The 18,505-nt window shown below is 41.7% G+C and overlaps 2 protein-coding genes across 4 annotated transcripts; both read left to right on the forward strand.

Moving 5' to 3' along the window:
* Nucleotides 1-201: 201 nt before the first annotated feature.
* On the forward strand, nt 202-17,567 carry LOC118954551. Of its 3 annotated transcripts, XM_036974032.1 has the most exons (9): nt 202-453; nt 1,017-1,118; nt 1,466-1,523; nt 12,263-12,410; nt 12,506-12,542; nt 12,775-13,058; nt 13,307-16,850; nt 17,040-17,115; nt 17,379-17,567. In XM_036974032.1, exons 1-9 carry the CDS (start codon nt 445-447, stop codon nt 17,528-17,530), a joined length of 4,410 nt encoding a protein of 1,469 aa, XP_036829927.1. In that variant the 5' UTR covers nt 202-444; the 3' UTR covers nt 17,531-17,567. The 3 variants fall into 3 exon arrangements, with proteins under 3 accessions (XP_036829927.1, XP_036829926.1, XP_036829928.1); XM_036974031.1 differs by lacking the exon at nt 202-453 and having other exon boundaries at nt 854-1,118; XM_036974033.1 differs by lacking the exons at nt 202-453; nt 13,307-16,850; nt 17,040-17,115; nt 17,379-17,567 and having other exon boundaries at nt 854-1,118; nt 12,775-13,292.
* On the forward strand, nt 5,764-7,094 carry LOC118954552. Its single transcript, XM_036974034.1, has 3 exons — nt 5,764-6,348; nt 6,538-6,613; nt 6,877-7,094. The coding sequence occupies exons 1-3, from the start codon at nt 5,902-5,904 to the stop codon at nt 7,026-7,028; spliced, it is 675 nt and encodes a 224-aa protein (XP_036829929.1). The 5' UTR covers nt 5,764-5,901; the 3' UTR covers nt 7,029-7,094.
* Nucleotides 17,568-18,505: the final 938 nt, after the last annotated feature.

Here is an 18,505-nt window from a genome sequence, read left to right on the forward strand (position 1 = left end):
GTCTCAACTCTCCAGTATTTGAACACTAACAATAGTAATCAAAACTAATTTCACCACGAAAGGAAGTGCAATCGAAATGAATGAAGAAGACAATGTAATTCTAGTGAGTTAATAAAATGACAAGGTGTTTGCCTGTCAGCGTTGTAGACTACTGCCTCACAAGCCCGGGCTTTAGTGGCACTGGCATACGCGCTAGCCTCTGCACTGAAGGAGCCACCGAACGCGTCCGCGTTGCAGATCTCACTTTCTCCCGCTACAGTATGTCCTACAATGACATATTTGGTGGGGATTGGCAGCCAACAATAGGATTGGATTGGGACTAAATCAAAAAATAAAACGACATTGAAATGAATATTATTAACAAATATTTCCCAGCTGATTTTGGGTTCAACCTAAGGCTGACTAGGACAGATCAATCAACTTGATCCGACACAGTAAGCCTACATGTCATACGTAAGTAAACCACAAGAGAGACAATATTGCAAAGGCAGGACCATGTTCGATGGAAGGCGTAGGGGTTGGCAATCGAAAACGTTTGACGGGGAAATTTCTGTCAATATTAGCTAGTCCTACTGAGTGGGCAAGTAACCTTTCCCGCGCTCTTCCTAAAAATACTATTTGTGATGTCATAAAGGTCTAACGTTCCATGACGTAGCATGTAGCCCTAAATTACAGTCCCTGCTTGCAATATTGTCCTCACTCTCGACCTGAACTCAACTTGAATGTAACCAACACAGACAAGGACATGCTTTTTGAGATATAAAATAGCTTGAATGGATGAAGAAAGGGTAAGCCTAAATTACTTCATGCAATATTGGGGGAAAGTAAAAAAGGGTACAGCAATATAAGCGGATATTTCTTGTAAAAAGCTATAACATATTGTAAAGCAAATGTACCATTCTTTATAAAGTCACCAGCTTAGCGCTGATATGGCTGTAGCTCTATTTATGATGTCCTCTGCACAGATCTACTCTGACATTGACATATTATTACTTATTGGAATGTCTGTCCTTCAGGTAGCACAGAGGGAGGATGGTGATCCTCAGAGGGAAGGAAAGGAAGTTGTTGAGGAAGAACCGGTGGCCACACCCAAAGAGGAGGCCAAGAAGGGAAGGAAGGTAAGATAGCAGTAGTGACAGAGCACATAATAGGCCTACTGGGTTACACTCTGTACCTGATAGCAGTCATACCATAGATATCTATATATCTCAGATAACAACATACGTAGTAGCTGTTTTCAAAACGTGTTTTAAGAGCTGCTTTGACCTGGCCCATAGCCTATTCATAAATTGTCTCAGAGTAGGAGTGCTTATCTAGGATCAGTTTTGCATTTGAGATCATAATGAATACAATTATTTGGGCAAGGTTGAGCCCACACCTTATCTGATGAACTTTATGTATACGGGCCCTGGTGTTACATGTCTGCCATCATTTGAGCTCTGGAATCTGTTCTGTTCTATCCTAGGCAAAAAGTAAGAGGAGTGGCAAGAAGTCAAGGAAGCTGGGCACTGACAATGATGCAGGTCAGAGATTTACCTCTGTAGTACTACATTGTTTCTCTATTCTGTCTGTGATGTGCAGGTTGTGCTATCCATTTTCAATGAAACTGTAGTCTACTGTAATCAGTAAGAAAGGTCACATAGATAGCTTTATTAAAATAGGCCTATTCTAAAACCCTTAAACAATGAAATCAGAGTATTAAGAGATAAAACGTCTGATTTCTCTTTAATTTTGTTTCTACTTCCTCTACGGCAATCACATCTTTAGTCTCCAGGAATAAACACCTGGATAGAGGATCTGTAATTGAGCTCCTGGAGAAGAAAGCTGTTAAGGCTGCATTCGGCCCAGGCAACAAGGATGAGATGGAATACTCCTACCCAATCCTCATCTCATTCCTGCGCAATCTTACTGATGAGTATGTTAAAGGTTTTTCTGTAATGTTCAACATTTATGAAATATTGTGCAGTGGGAACTAAACACTAACTAAAACACTTATTTTAAATTGTCTAGGCAGTGGCAAGTGATCTACAAAGGACTAAAAACCCTGTAAGTTTCCCTACCTGCCTTTGACCTTTGATGTGTCAATGATCTGTTGAATTCAGAGATTAGCCATCAAGTCATATTCTGTTATTCATGTTCTCTGTCAGACTTCATCAAACTTTGAATTCAGTCACAGACAAGAATAACAATGTTGATCAAATGCATTCTGTTCGATCTAGAATACTTTACATCACAGTTCCATTGAAAAGACTGTTTTTGTTCTGTTTGTTCAAAACAGATGACGAAGGAACAGCTTGCCAAATTGTGCAAGACAATTGTAACCTTCATCGCACAGACCACCCTGCAGATCCTGCTGCCAGCCCTGGCCCGCGTACTTGGGGTAAAGGACTTTGCTGACGACGACACTGACTCACCCAAGAGGGGTGGCAGTGCAAGATCCTTTGCTGCCTTTGATCAGGAAAGGACTGGAGCTCATCCAGGAAGTTAGATATCTGGCGAAAAAAATGTATAAGGGCGGCACAGGGGCTCAACATCTCAGGTCCCTAACACCCTCTTCTAAGAGGTATGTTCCCCTCAAGGTTTTCATGTATGGATTTCACCGAGATCATCTATCCCAGTGTTAGCTAATGCAATTTACTCTATCTGATGTAGTACAAAATGTAATGTATCAGCCTTTGAGCATATTCAAATGAATGAGCATGTAAAGCGATCAAAAGGACATGTAGATATTTAGAATACTAAAATTACAACGCTTGACCGATTTGCCAAGTTAAGACAGGAATTATCATGCTTTGCTTGTTCGTTTTAAAGTTCCCAGACCTCAGTGAAAGTCCTCCTGGGAATGACAGGACAGAATCATCAAAAGTGTCCAGGAGCAACTGTCTGATCATAATATCCTGTCCTCTTGCCCACCTGAGCTGACTGTTGGTCTTATCAAGGTGGTGGTCGAACAGCTTAAACTCTGCCCTCTCTGCGACCATCAGCAGAGCTATTTCAGGGCGGTCCTCCCCTATTTCTTCTGGTACCCAGGCCGCTGAACAAATGGTCAACATGGTCCTGAAATGTTTTGATGATCACACCACCCCAGAGGACCAGAGCTCTACTCTGTATTAGAGTCATGCATTCCACCTGCAACAGAAGAAGTGATGACTGTTATCGCAGAGATGGTGGGTGAATTGGAAAAAGAAGATCTGGAATTGGCTAAGGTTTTTCGAGAAGTGGCTGTGAAAGTTAAAAATGTTGGCATCTGGCAGTGACCTTGTAGTGGAGCACCTGGATGTTGAAGACTCTCCTGTTCCAGAGGAGCTGAACATAATATGTACATCTTGCAAAGCAATGATGCAAAATCTTGGCACTCTGTTTAGTGTGAAGTTCAAGACCAAAGCCTCAAAGGCTGTGAGTGAAATTCTTGTGAGAAGGTTAATGAGCGATATCTCTGGTATGGTTCAACCTTCTCATTCGTTAGTACCACTCCAAGCTTGATGAATGCATCTAGCCCATCTGACAGGATCCTTGATTCTGCAGCCACTGAGCTCATACAGACCAAAGTAGAATCTGAGGCATCACAAATAATTGATAACTTTGTTGAAGATGTCAAGGACATTGTGCAGTATGCTGAATTAGATCAGCCAACAAGCACCCAGAGAGATACCCAAGTGGGACACTGTACGACAAAGCGGAAACCCTTCCATGCAGCTCGTAGACTCTGCGAGAGACTTCAGGCAAAGCTGGAGACATTGTTCCTCAGAATGGGTGGAGCTCCAGTCCAAGGGGAAGAACTTATGGAAAAAGCTGACTCCAGTGCTGTGCTTCTGGAGCATACTGACTCCAGTGATCTGCCTGTTTCAATCCTGAGCTTGCCTTCCCCATGTAGGAGTGAATCCCCTATATCAGAACGTAGTTCATCTTCTTTATCTGATGGATGTGATTCAACTGACTCTGTAGGAGAGAAAACACCAAAGCAACCTGAAACCAGTAAGAGTGAGGCAATACTGCAAGTGGTCAACTCAACAGGACTTGGTTCTCTCCGTCAATGCCAAAGTGAGAACTCTCAACCATTACTGTCTCTCTGTGATTCCAACATGGTGCCCTGCACCAAAGAGGTCTTGTCCCAGATTGTGACCATGTATAGGTCAGAGGTGGCAGATTTGGAATGCACATCATCTGTTGCAGAGGGTTCCTCTTACAACTCCCTTGAAGTCTGTGGCTTTTTGGACAGTGTCATGTCTTATCTAGAAGACATGCCTGTGTCTGGTTCTTCATGGTTGGAAGGATTAAGAGATACTCCAGCCTCAGTCATTGAGAAACTCTCCAGTGAGGAGTTCCAGATGAACGCTACCAACGAAGTGCGAAAAATACTGATCAAATCAGTCAGTAGCTTTCCCAGCAAAGTCAGTTCCAGCCAGACAGATTCTCAGATGTTGCCAGCAAAATCAACAATTTCCTTAAGGCATACAGATATAACTGCTTTTGAAATCGTTGGATCAATTACAAATGACATGAAGAGCCTTTTCCCACCCACAGAGTCTTCTACTACTCTATGGCAGGCAGACTCTATGCTTCAACAGAGTGATGAGAAAACCTCAGAGTACACTGAGGCCACACCCAAAGGCTCACAGTCTGGTTTGGAAGTATCTGAGAAGAAGATCTGGACAACTGCAAAGACTATTTACCACAATGTGAAGACAAAGATGATGAATTATTTTACATGGCAAAATCAAGTCAAAGCAACAACGGCTCAAGCCAAAAAGACCCTCAGCCATATTCTGGTTTTAATTCAGAAAGAGCTGTCAAAATCTGACCAAACGGTGACTGCGCTTTCACAAATAGAGAATGTGGTTGGAATGATGCTGAAGGATGTTGAAAGGGTAAGCAGTGAATGTGGTGAGGAACTGATCTATCAAGCGCCACAGCGTTCTTCCTCCTCGTTGTCATCCTCATCTGCCAGATCAAAGAAGTCAGAGTGGGAATTTTCACTCCCTGGCACTCCCATCTCTTCTGATTTACCAGAGAGTATTACTCAGCCCATTGTGAGAAGCTCAGTCATCGACATGGGCAAATCTACTAAGCCAAAAACATTGGTGTGTGATGCCAGGGAAAGCATGTCTGCAATAGTGGATACCATCATAAAGGAGGTACATCCAGAGGAAGAAGGGGAGGTTGCATTCCACCCTGATCTAACAGCTGCAATAGCAAGACTGGAGGAGCTCATATCTCAGGGTAGGATTGGTGCTCTCTCACGTGATCTTACTCACCAAGTCAACCGCATCATTTCTGAGAGCAACTTGACCCCTCTGGTTCTGACAGTGGCGGCTGGAAAGAGTGCATCCGATACAGTCCTTACTGAGCTGAAGAGGAATGACAAGACGGTGGGGAAGCCCACAGCTTACAAGCTGGTTCAGCTTTTTGCAGAGGAGTCTGTGAAGCGCCTCTTGCTTCCTAGCCTTGTGCCCTCTACAGCTTCAATGAGTTTGGCTCAGGGAGTTAGTGTGCCGGCTAGCGTATCTGAAGATAGGATTTCATGTTCTTTTTCTACATCAGCATTTAGTGACACAGTCAGCCTGTTTACCAAAGTAATGGTAAGTCAGGTCATGGACTCTGTGGTTTCTGGTGCACAAAGCAGAGGGTCATCTCCAACCGGAACTGTAACTGATATAGGCAGTCTACTGAGTGGTAAGTCCTACCCTCTGCCATCTTTTCTCTGCCATCAGCATGACAACAAGTGGGACATCCAATGCTGCACAAGGCTTTGAGGCCAACATAGATGCTGAGGAAAGTTGTTTCGGTGTACCTCAGAGCATTGTTTGTGATCAGAATTCAACCAGCCCGGATGTTGCCTCGCTTTCAACCCCATCCACTGACAACTTAGTCGGTGATGATGACTTCACCGGCCTCATCAGCATGTTAGTGGTGAGACTTCTGTCAAAAATCCAAACCCAAACTGATCTGTACCCAACTGACGTCACACGCACGTCACAAGACCTGATTCCAAAAGTTATAGCTGCCTTCTGTGCATGGTCAGGCTGCTCTGAGACCCAAGCTTATCCCAAGAACCTGAAGAGTCACAAAGTATACAGCACCGTCTACAAACATCTGTTGAAGGAGTTTGGCTCAGAGAAAATACTCCAACTGGCCGTGTCGACTCAGGACTCCACTTTCAATAGGATTCTTGTGAAGTCATTGAGCAAGGAGCTTCTCCACAGTTGTAACGAGGCATCAAGAGCAGCCTCAAGAACATCTTTCGAAGCCACCAGGCCAGAAGCTCTTCTCATGGCTGAAGATGTGAAGGCTACCAGAGGGAAGCTGTCTTTCCTACAAAGGCTTGCCAGACTGAAATTCAACTTAAAGGTACATCACACTTATTTAAGTTAACAATTGTGTCAATGTGAGTAAACAATGTTATTTAGAGAAAATGTAAAACCATCCATTAATTCCAAAACCATTTATAAATCTTGTTGTGCTGGTGTGTAAGATGTGATCGTTATTACCGTGAGATTGTTCTGCTGTGACAGTTGTTTTGACATGTTTTTGTTTTAGCCATTCATGATGGGAAACAAGAAGAATTCCCGCCATTCTGAATCCAAAGACCAGACTACTGCTGAAGAGATCATGTGTAAGTCCATACAGCAGGACATTTACTGTTTGAGATATTGGTGTACAAAGCTGCTATTGCAAAAATATTAAACCCTATATACAGTACATTATATATTATCGATAGTAATCTCTTATGTAAAATTATTTATAGTTTCCAAATCTCAAGATTCTGGTTCTCATTTATTTGTGAAAGTAATAATGAGTTGAAACTAAGAATACAATATACCATCATTTCTAAATGAAAGTGCATGTCAACTCTCTCTCTTCTGTCGCCCAACATAGTGGCACATCCTGCCACGTTTGGACTCCCAGAGGGTCTTCCCTCCACCTCTCAACAGGAGAAGCCTCGCAAACGTCCCCTTCTAATCAGGATGTTTTCCACCATCTCCATAGGCCTATCCAAGCCATTCAAACGGTTTTCAAAGCAAGCTTAATACAACAATTTCCTTTAATACAGTAATATTTGCATTGAATTGATGGCGTTTGTCTTCTTTTGTGTTGCCCTGTTAACACATTTGATTAGAAAATATATAGTATATTTAGTTTAGTTTATTATGCAGTCATAGTCACGGTGTAGGCTAAACAAAGTAATGTTGTCCTGAATAATGTATAGAACATGCACCCTCCCACCCCACCACCCACACACACAGTGTGATTCATTCAACACACACACATAGTACTTCAGTTATGTCCCACAACCAACATTCGACCAGATATCAATGATTCAGTGTAAAATACATGTACTGTAAAATAAACCGTATTTAATTTACAACCAATAAAATAATACATGATGCAGGACACTCAGTTATAAGGGAATTAACTGGTTTAACTTCTCAAACAGAAACACACACATTTCCATTTTCTGTGGATCGCCCATGTTTACGTTTTACTGAATGCCAGTCTGACCTTTGACCTGTAGATGCCAGTAAAGGTCTACTTTTGCTGCAGATCCTCTTCTAAAGCTCAAACCTCTCTGGACAAGGAGCCAAAACATTTGACCCTAGTGAGAGAGAGTGTGTGTGTGTGTGTGTGTGTGTGTGTGTGTGTGTGTGTGGCAAGAAAAGGGAATATTGCACTACACTTTTATGATACAGATACATTTTGCATTCGGTAGCATAGCACAGCTGTAGTTTTTTCAAATGCCAAATGTACATGTAGCATGCTTCTGCCTACAGATGCTTTTCTGAGTGACTTGTGTTGTGAGAGAACCAGAATTCAAACATAAACTCCTGGATTACATTTTATAATATTGTCAGCTCTTTTTAGTAACATATGGTAGCATACATGTTTCACACGGTGGCAAGTCAAGCTAGTTAGTTACATGTAACAACATTACATTATATGGTCAATGTTTGTGTGTATCCTCTTAGCTTTTACCTTCGACATCAACAAGCGACGCACGGGCTGGTCCTGCAGACTCCCACGCCCATGGCCCAGGAGAAGGCTGGGGGCCACCTGCTCACTCACGTCCCAGCCATCTCCTTTGAGACCGACTCTACTGTGGAGTGCACCTCCAAGAGGACTCCGGAAGAGAGGGACCGGGTGACGGTTAAACTGGCCAACATGGCCTTGATGGGAAGGATCAAAAGTCTTGGCTGTGAAATGCCCATTATGTGTGATTATCGAATTGATCATTTTCCACTTTTGAAACAACAATGGGAAAGACAGGGTTTATAGCAAAGGTTGCTCAGATTGGGCTTTTGGAAAAATTGGGAGAATGAAAGTGCACTCCTGATTCAGAGAGAAAGATCCAGCTTAATCATCCATACCATTGTTTAAATTACAATAAAAAAACATTCAAACTGTTCCTGAGTTTCGAAAGACAGAGAAAGGAAAACATCATTATCTTCAGTCTGTTCACACCTGTTCACACAAGTCCTACTGTCCACAATCTCAGGGTTCTTCAATACAAACACACCTGTTTCAGAAAACCTGATCACTTTCACATTCGAACAATGTTTGTAGGATACTTTTCAATAACTCAATAAATGTAAGTGTTGAAACCATACATAGCTGGTAACTTGAGCTCGGCAGAGTAGTTTTGACCTGTGTCCAGATGCAGTCATTTATGTTGTCTAAAGGCAATTTGTCTCTTATAACAATGTTATTTTTCTGAATAATCTAATTTAATTGACTGGTAGGTAGTCACTAACTATTTGTAGCATGTGTTCCTCTGTTTATTGATATTTACATGGTGTGTATGTGTTAAGATGTTAAGTAATTAATGTTGATATTATCCAAAGGGTTTTTAACTGAAAAGTTAAATGTATTTCAAAAATGGCAGAGTCAAACAGTATTGGAATAGTGACTTGTATTTTGCATCTAGAAGTGTAAGAATTTTAGAAGAATGCTATTTCATCAGTCAAATGTTGCACTGTTTGATAAGACAGGGTAAAGAAAACCTCAATTTTAATGAGTTTAGTTGTGAGTTTGACATTTTACCACAAGAAGTCACTATAATACTATACGTTATCAAACAGGATTGTGCTGAAAATCAAATGAACCACAGCCAAATTAATTATTTGCAACTAAGAGTAAGATTAAAAAAGACATGTATAACTTACTTTCTTGATAAAATACATTCTAAAATGTCAATATATGTGATTTCTGAGTATGTAGTGCACATATCTTTTTAAGGCCCAAAGCAGACGTTTTTATATCAATATCAAATCATTTCTGGGTAACAATTAAGTACCTTACTGTAATAGATTACGATGAAAATGGTCAAAAATGTAGTTTTTGCAAAAAAAACTTTCTCAAGCAATAATTTTGCTAGGACTGTCTGGGAGTGGTCAGTGTGGAGGGGAAATTAAAACTAGCTGTTATTGGCACTCTCTTTGTCGTTGGTCTATAAACCAATTTACACATGGTGATGTCGCCATGGAAAGCCAAAACTCTCGCCCATGCAAACCTGCTGATTAGAAGGTGAGAAACTCTCTTTTCATGGCACTTCAATATCGAAGTGAATTTTTCGTAGCAGGTTAGGAAACTGAGGTTAAGGTTAGGAAAAGGGTTAGGGTTAGTGAAAATGCTCTCCAAACCTTCTACGAAAATTACTTTGCATTGAAGTGCTGTGAAAATAATGTGTCCCTGCTCAGGTGTTGCATGAATCAGCCAATGGTTGTGTGCCAAGTCATCCATTGTGTCATCGACTGACAGATTGCTATAACATATGATGTGGTTAGCTGACACACAAAATACCTATCCAGGCAGTGTAAGATCTGGCAAGTGTCAGCAAGGCCTGGGCAGAGGAACATGCTCCGTATTTTCAACCAGAACTATCAGGAAGCAACCCCGATCACATTTTTGTAAAACACATTTACAGTGTTAGTTTCATAAGCTGTTGTACAATATGAAATACAATTATTTTGACTTCACAGGGCCTTTAAATGTAGGCAAACAAGTTTTCGGCATTCAAACTAATCTACCCAGCCAGATTCAGCACCATGGACAGTGAAGATCAGAATACCTGCGATCTGACGATTAGAACAACAGTGCTATTTTAAGTGATTTTTAAGACACCCAAAGTCAATTTAAATCCACAACAAAATCTGCAGGATAAAAAGCAATATTATCAAACATTCAAATAAGTAAACAGGCTATATTAAAGTGCACTAAACATAGAGACAGATTAACCATGGAGAACACGAAACATGATGACAGATTAACCAGGGAAGTGAATTTAACAGAGGTTAAAGCTAAAACAACAGAATCTGTGTGAAGAGGTGTGGCTTTAGTGTGGATTTGAATAGTACACAAGTAGGCCTACGCTATTTTTGCACTGTAAAACTTTTTTTTAAGTGTTATGTTTTCCCAGATTCATAGTGTTATGCAGCCCAGGCCTATCTAGGAAGGCTGGGCATAAATTGTTTGCTCACAGCATCACATGATGACGTGGGCAACATAAACACTTAAACTCTGTAGATTAAAGTTAATAGTAATCTAAACTAATTTCACCACGAAAGGAAGTGCAATCGAAATGAATGAAGAAGACAATGTAATTCTAGTGAGTTAATAAAATGACAAGGTGTTGCCTGTCAGCGTTGTAGACTACTGCCTCACAAGCCCGGGCTTTAGTGGCACTGGCATACGCGCTAGCCTCTGCACTGAAGGAGCCACCGAACGCGTCCGCGTTGCAGCTCTCACTTTCTCCCGCTACAGTATGTCCTACAATGACATATTTGGTGGGGATTGGCAGCCAACAATAGGATTGGATTGGGACTAAATCAAAGAATAAAACGACATTGAAATGAATATTATTAACAAATATTTCCCAGAAGATTTTGGGTTCAACCTAAGGCTGACTAGGACAGATCAATCAACTTGATCCGACACAGTAAGCCTACATGTCATACGTAAGTAAACCCACAAGAGAGACAATATTGCAAAGGCAGGACCATGTTCGATGGAAGGCGTAGGGGTAGGCAATCGAAAACGTTTGACGGGGAAATTTCTGTCAATATTAGCTAGTCCTACTGAGTGGGCAAGTAACCTTTCCCGCGCTCTTCCTAAAAATACTATTTGTGATGTCATAAAGGTCTAACGTTCCATGACGTCGCATGTAGCCCTAAATTACAGTCCCTGCTTGCAATATTGTCCTCACTCTCGACCTGAACTCAACTTGAATGTAACCAACACAGACAAGGACATGCTTTTTGAGATATAAAATAGCTTGAATGGATGAAGAAAGGGTAAGCTAAATTACTTCATGCAATATTGGGGGAAAGTAAAAAAGGGTAAAGCAATATAAGTGGATATTTCTTGTAAAAAGCTATAACATATTGTAAAGCAAATGTACCATTCTTTATAAAGTCACCAGCTTAGCACTGATATGGCTGTAGCTCTATTTATGATGTCCTCTGCACAGATCTACTCTGACATTGACATATTATTACTTATTGGAATGTCTGTCCTTCAGGTAGCACAGAGGGAGGATGGTGATCCTCAGAGGGAAGGAAAGGAAGTTGTTGAGGAAGAACCGGTGGCCACACCCAAAGAGGAGGCCAAGAAGGGAAGGAAGGTAAGATGGCAGGAGTGACAGAGCACATAATAGGCCTACTGGGTTACACTCTGTACCTGATAGCAGTCATACCATAGATATCTATATATCTCAGATAACAACATACGTAGTAGCTGTTTTCAAAACGTGTTTTAAGAGCTGCTTTGACCTGGCCCATAGCCTATTCATAAATTGTCTCAGAGTAGGAGTGCTTATCTAGGATCAGTTTTGCATTTGAGATCATAATGAATACAATTATTTGGGCAAGGTTGAGCCCACACCTTATCTGATGAACTTTATGTATACGGGCCCTGGTGTTACATGTCTGCCATCATTTGAGATCTAGAATCTGTTCTGTTCTATCCTAGGCAAAAAGTAAGAGGAGTGGCAAGAAGTCAAGGAAGCTGGGCACTGACAACGATGCAGGTCAGAGATTTACCTCTGTAGTACTACATTGTTTCTCTATTCTGTCTGTGATGTGAGGTTGTGCTATCCATTTTCAATGAAACTGTAGTCTACTGTAATCAGTAAGAAAGGTCACATAGATAGCTTTATTCAAATAGGCCTATTCTAAAACCCTAAAACAATGAAATCAGAGTATTAAGAGATAAAACTTCTGATTTCTCTTTAATTTTGTTTCTACTTCCTCTACGGCAATCACATCTTTAGTCTCCAGGAATAAACACCTGGATAGAGGATCTGTAATTGAGCTCCTGGAGAAGAAAGCTGTTCAGGCTACATTCGGCCCAGGCAACAAGGATGAGATGGAATACTCCTACCCAATCCTCATCTCATTCCTGCGCAATCTTACTGATGAGTATGTTAAAAGTTTTTCTGTAATGTTCAACATTTATGAAATATTGTGCAGTGGGAACTAAACACTAACTAAAACACTTATTTTAAATTGTCTAGGCAGTGGCAAGTGATCTACAAAGGACTAAAAAACCCTGTAAGTTTCCCTACCTGCCTTTGACCTTTGATGTGTCAATGATCTGTTGAATTCAGAGATTAGCCATCAAGTCATATTCTGTTATTCATGTTCTCTGTCAGACTTCATCAAACTTTGAATTCAGTCACAGACAAGAATAACAATGTTGATCAAATGCATTCTGTTCGATCTAGAATACTTTACATCACAGTTCCATTGAAAAGACTGTTTTTGTTCTGTTTGTTCAAAACAGATGACGAAGGAACAGCTTGCCAAATTGTGCAAGACAATTGTAACCTTCATCGCACAGACCACCCTGCAGATCCTGCTGCCAGCCCTGGCCCGCGTACTTGGGGTAAAGGACTTTGCTGACGACGACACTGACTCACCCAAGAGGGGTGGCAGTGCAAGATCCTTTGCTGCCTTTGATCAGGAAAGACTGGAGCTCATCCGGGAAGTTAGATATCTGGCGAAGAAAATGTATAAGGGCGGCACAGGGGCTCAACATCTCAGGTCCCTAACACCCTCTTCTAAGAGGTATGTTCCCCTCAAGGTTTTCATGTATGGATTTCACCGAGATCATCTATCCCAGTGTTAGCCAATGCAATTTACTCTATCTGATGTAGTACAAAATGTAATGTATCAGCCTTTGAGCATATTCAAATGAATGAGCATGTAAAGCGATCAAAAGGACATGTAGATATTTAGAATACTAAAATTACAACGCTTGACCGATTTGCCAAGTTAAGACAGAAATGATCATGGTTTGCTTGTTCGTTTTAAAGTTCCCAGACCTCAGTGAAAGTCCTCCTGGGAATGACAGAGGACAGAATCATCAAAAGTGTCCAGGAGCAACTGTCTGATCATAATATCCTGTCCTCTTGCCCACCTGAGCTGACTGTTGGTCTTATCAAGGTGGTGGTCGAACAGCTTAACTCTGCCCTCTCTGCGACCATCAGCAGAGCCATTTCAGGGCGGTCCTCCCCTATTTCTTCTGGTACCCAGGCCGCTGAACAAATGGTCAACATGGTCCAGAAATGTTTTGATGATCACACCACCCCAGAGGACCAGAGCTCTACCTCTGTATTAGAGTCATGCATTCCACCTGCAACAGAAGAAGTGATGACTGTTATCACAGAGATGGTGGGTGAATTGGAAAAAGAAGATCCGGAATTGGCTAAGGTTTTTCGAGAAGTGGCTGTGAAAGTTAAAATGTTGGCATCTGGCAGTGACCTTGTAGTGGAGCACCTGGATGTTGAAGACTCTCCTGTTCCAGAGGAGCTGAACATAATATGTACATCTTGCAAAGCAATGATGCAAAATCTTGGCACTCTGTTTAGTGTGAAGTTCAAGACCAAAGCCTCAAAGGCTGTGAGTGAAATTCTTGTGAGAAGGTTAATGAGCGATATCTCTGGTATGGTTCAACCTTCTCATTCGTTTAGTACCACTCCAAGCTTGATGAATGCATCTAGCCCATCTGACAGGATCCTTGATTCTGCGGCCACTGAGCTCATACAGACCAAAGTAGAATCTGAGGCATCACAAATAATTGATAACTTTGTTGAAGATGTCAAGGACATTGTGCAGTATGCTGAATTAGATCAGCCAACAAGCACCCAGAGAGATACCCAAGTGGGACACTGTACGACAAAGCGGAAACCCTTCCATGCAGCTCGTAGACTCTGCGAGAGACTTCAGGCAAAGCTGGAGACATTGTTCCTCAGAATGGGTGGAGCTCCAGTCCAAGGGGAAGAACTTATGGAAAAAGCTGACTCCAGTGCTGTGCTTCTGGAGCATACTGACTCCAGTGATCTGCCTGTTTCAATCCTGAGCTTGCCTTCCCCATGTAGGAGTGAATCCCCTATATCAGAACGTAGTTCATCTTCTTTATCTGATGGATGTGATTCAACTGACTCTGTAGGAGAGAAAACACCAAAGCAACCTGAAACCAGTAAGAGTGAGGCAATACTGCAAGTGGTCAACTCAACAGGACTTGGTTCTCTCCGTAAATGCCAAAGTGAGAACTCTCAACCATTACTGTCTCTCTGTGATTCCAACATGGTGCCCTGCACCAAAGAGGTCTTGTCCCAGATTGTGACCATGTATAGGTCAGAGGTGGCAGATTTGGAATGCACATCATCTGTTGCAGAGGGTTCCTCTTACAACTCCCTTGAAGTCTGTGGCTTTTTGGACAGTGTCATGTCTTATCTAGAAGACATGCCTGTGTCTGGTTCTTCATGGTTGGAAGGATTAAGAGATACTCCAGCCTCAGTCATTGAGAAACTCTCCAGTGAGGAGTTCCAGATGAACGCTACCAACGAAGTGCGAAAAATACTGATCAAATCAGTCAGTAGCTTTCCCAGCAAAGTCAGTTCCAGCCAGACAGATTCTCAGATGTTGCCAGCAAAATCAACAATTTCCTTAAGGCATACAGATATAACTGCTTTTGAAATCGTTGGATCAATTACAAATGACATGAAGAGCCTTTTCCCACCCACAGAGTCTTCTACTACTCTATGGCAGGCAGACTCTATGCTTCAACAGAGTGATGAGAAAACCTCAGAGTACACTGAGGCCACACCCAAAGGCTCACAGTCTGGTTTGGAAGTATCTGAGAAGAAGATCTGGACAACTGCAAAGACTATTTACCACAATGTGAAGACAAAGATGATGAATTATTTTACATGGCAAAATCAAGTCAAAGCAACAACGGCTCAAGCCAAAAAGACCCTCAGCCATATTCTGGTTTTAATTCAGAAAGAGCTGGCAAAATCTGACCAAACGGTGACTGCGCTTTCACAAATAGAGAATGTGGTTGGAATGATGCTGAAGGATGTTGAAAGGGTAAGCAGTGAATGTGGTGAGGAACTGATCTATCAAGCGCCACAGCGTTCTTCCTCCTCGTTGTCATCCTCATCTGCCAGATCAAAGAAGTCAGAGTGGGAATTTTCACTCCCTGGCACTCCCATCTCTTCTGATTTACCAGAGAGTATTACTCAGCCCATTGTGAGATGCTCAGTCATCGACATGGGCAAATCTACTAAGCCAAAAACATTGGTGTGTGATGCCAGGGAAAGCATGTCTGCAATAGTGGATACCATCATAAAGGAGGTACATCCAGAGGAAGAAGGGGAGGTTGCATTCCACCCTGATCTAACAGCTGCAATAGCAAGACTGGAGGAGCTCATATCTCAGGGTAGGATTGGTGCTCTCTCACGTGATCTTACTCACCAAGTCAACCGCATCATTTCTGAGAGCAACTTGACCCCTCTGGTTCTGACAGCTGGAAAGAGTGCATCCGATACAGTCCTTACTGAGCTGAAGAGGAATGACAAGACGGTGGGGAAGCCCACAGCTTACAAGCTGGTTCAGCTTTTTGCAGAGGAGTCTGTGAAGCGCCTCTTGCTTCCTAGCCTTGTGCCCTCTACAGCTTCAATGAGTTTGGCTCAGGGAGTTAGTGTGCCGGCTAGCGTATCTGAAGATAGGATTTCATGTTCTTTTTCTACATCAGCATTTAGTGACACAGTCAGCCTGTTTACCAAAGTAATGGTAAGCCAGGTCATGGACTCTGTGGTTTCTGATGCACAAGGCAGAGGGTCATCTCCAACCGGAACTGTAACTGATATAGGCAGTCTACTGAGTGGTAAGTCCTACCATCTGCCATCTTTCTCCGCCATCAGCATGACAACAAGTGGGACCTCCAATGCTGCACAAGGCTTTGAGGCCAACATAGATGCTGAGGAAAGGGATACCATCAGTTGTTTCGGTGTACCTCAGAGCATTGTTTGTGATCAGAATTCAACCAGCCCGGATGTTGCCTCGCTTTCAACCCCATCCACTGTTAACTTAGTCGGTGATGATGACTTCACCGGCCTCATCAGCATGTTAGTGGTGAGACTTCTGTCAAAAATACAAACCCAAACTGATCTGTACCCAACTGACGTCACACGCACGTCACAAGACCTGATTCCAAAAGTTATAGCTGCCTTCTGTGCATGGTCAGGCTGCTCTGAGACCCAAGCTTATCCCAAGAACCTGAAGAGTCACAAAGTATACAGCACCGTCTACAAACATCTGTTGAAGGAGTTTGGCTCAGAGAAAATACTCCAACTGGCCGTGTCGACTCAGGACTCCACTTTCAATAGGATTCTTGTGAAGTCATTGAGCAAGGAGCTTCTCCACAGTTGTAACGAGGCATCAAGAGCAGCCTCAAGAACATCTTTCGAAGCCACCAGGCCAGAAGCTCTTCTCATGGCTGAAGATGTGAAGGCTACCAGAGGGAAGCTGTCTTTCCTACAAAGGCTTGCCAGACTGAAATTCAACTTAAAGGTACATCACACTTATTTAAGTTAACAATTGTGTCAATGTGAGTAAACAATGTTATTTAGAGAAAATGTAAAACCATCCATTAATTCCAAAACCATTTATAAATCTTGTTGTGCTGGTGTGTAAGATGTGATCGTTATTACCGTGAGATTGTTCTGCTGTGACAGTTGTTTTGACATGTTTTTGTTTTAGCCATTCATGATGGGAAACAAGAAGAATTCCCGCCATTCTGAATCCAAAGACCAGACTACTGCTGAAGAGATCATGTGTAAGTCCATACAGCAGGACATTTACTGTTTGAGATATTGGTGTACAAAGCTGCTATTGCAAAAATATTAAACCCTATATACAGTACATTATATATTATCGATAGTAATCTCTTATGTAAAATGATTTATAGTTTCCAAATCTCAAGATTCTGGTTCTCATTTATTTGTGAAAGTAATAATGAGTTGAAACTAAGAATACAATATACCATCATTTCTAAATGAAAGTGCATGTCAACTCTCTCTCTTCTGTCGCCCAACATAGTGGCACATCCTGCCACGTTTGGACTCCCAGAGGGTCTTCCCTCCACCTCTCAACAGGAGAAGCCTCGCAAACGTCCCCTTCTAATCAGGATGTTTTCCACCATCTCCATAGGCCTATCCAAGCCATTCAAACGGTTTTCAAAGCAAGCTTAATACAACAATTTCCTTTAATACAGTAATATTTGCATTGAATTGATGGCCTTTGTCTTCTTTTGTGTTGCCCTGTTAACACATTTGATTAGAAAATACATAGTATATTTAGTTTAGTTTATTATGCAGTCATAGTCACGGTGTAGGCTAAACAAAGTAATGTTGTCCTGAATAATGTATAGAACATGCACCCCCACCCACACACACACAAACAGTGTGATTCATTGAACACACACACATAGTACTTCAGTTATGTCCCACAACCAACATTCGACCAGATATCAATGATTCAGTGTAAAATACATGTACTGTAAAATAAACCGTATTTAATTTACAACCAATAAAATAATACATGATGCAGGACACTCAGTTATAAGGGAATTAACTGGTTTAACTTCTCAAACAGAAACACACACATTTCCATTTTCTGTGGATCGCCCATGTTTACATTTTACTGAATGCCAGTCTGACCTTTGACCTGTAGATGGCAGTAAAGGTCTGCTTTTGCTGCAGATCCTCTTCTAAAGCTCAAACCTCTCTGGACAAGGAGCCGAAACATTTGTCCCTAGTGAGAGAGAGTGTGTGTGTGTGTGTGTGTGTCTGTGTGTGGCAAGAAAAGGGAATATTGCACTACACTTTTATGATACAGATACATTTTGCATTCGGTAGCATAGCACAGCTGTAGTTTTTTCAAATGCCAAATGTACATGTAGCATGCTTCTGCCTACAGATGCTTTTCAGTTATGTCCCACAACCAACATTCAACCAGATATCAATGATTCAGTGTAAAATACATGTACTGTAAAATAAACCGTATTTAATTTACAACCAATAAAATAATACATGATGCAGGACACTCAGTTATAAGGGAATTAACTGGTTTAACTTCTCAAACAGAAACACACACATTTTCTGTGGATCGCCCATGTTTACATTTTACTGAATGCCAGTCTGACCTTTGACCTGTAGATGGCAGTA

This window comes from Oncorhynchus mykiss, unplaced genomic scaffold (assembly GCF_013265735.2).
Source record: "Oncorhynchus mykiss isolate Arlee unplaced genomic scaffold, USDA_OmykA_1.1 un_scaffold_390, whole genome shotgun sequence".
NCBI classification, from domain to species: Eukaryota; Metazoa; Chordata; class Actinopteri; order Salmoniformes; family Salmonidae; genus Oncorhynchus; species Oncorhynchus mykiss.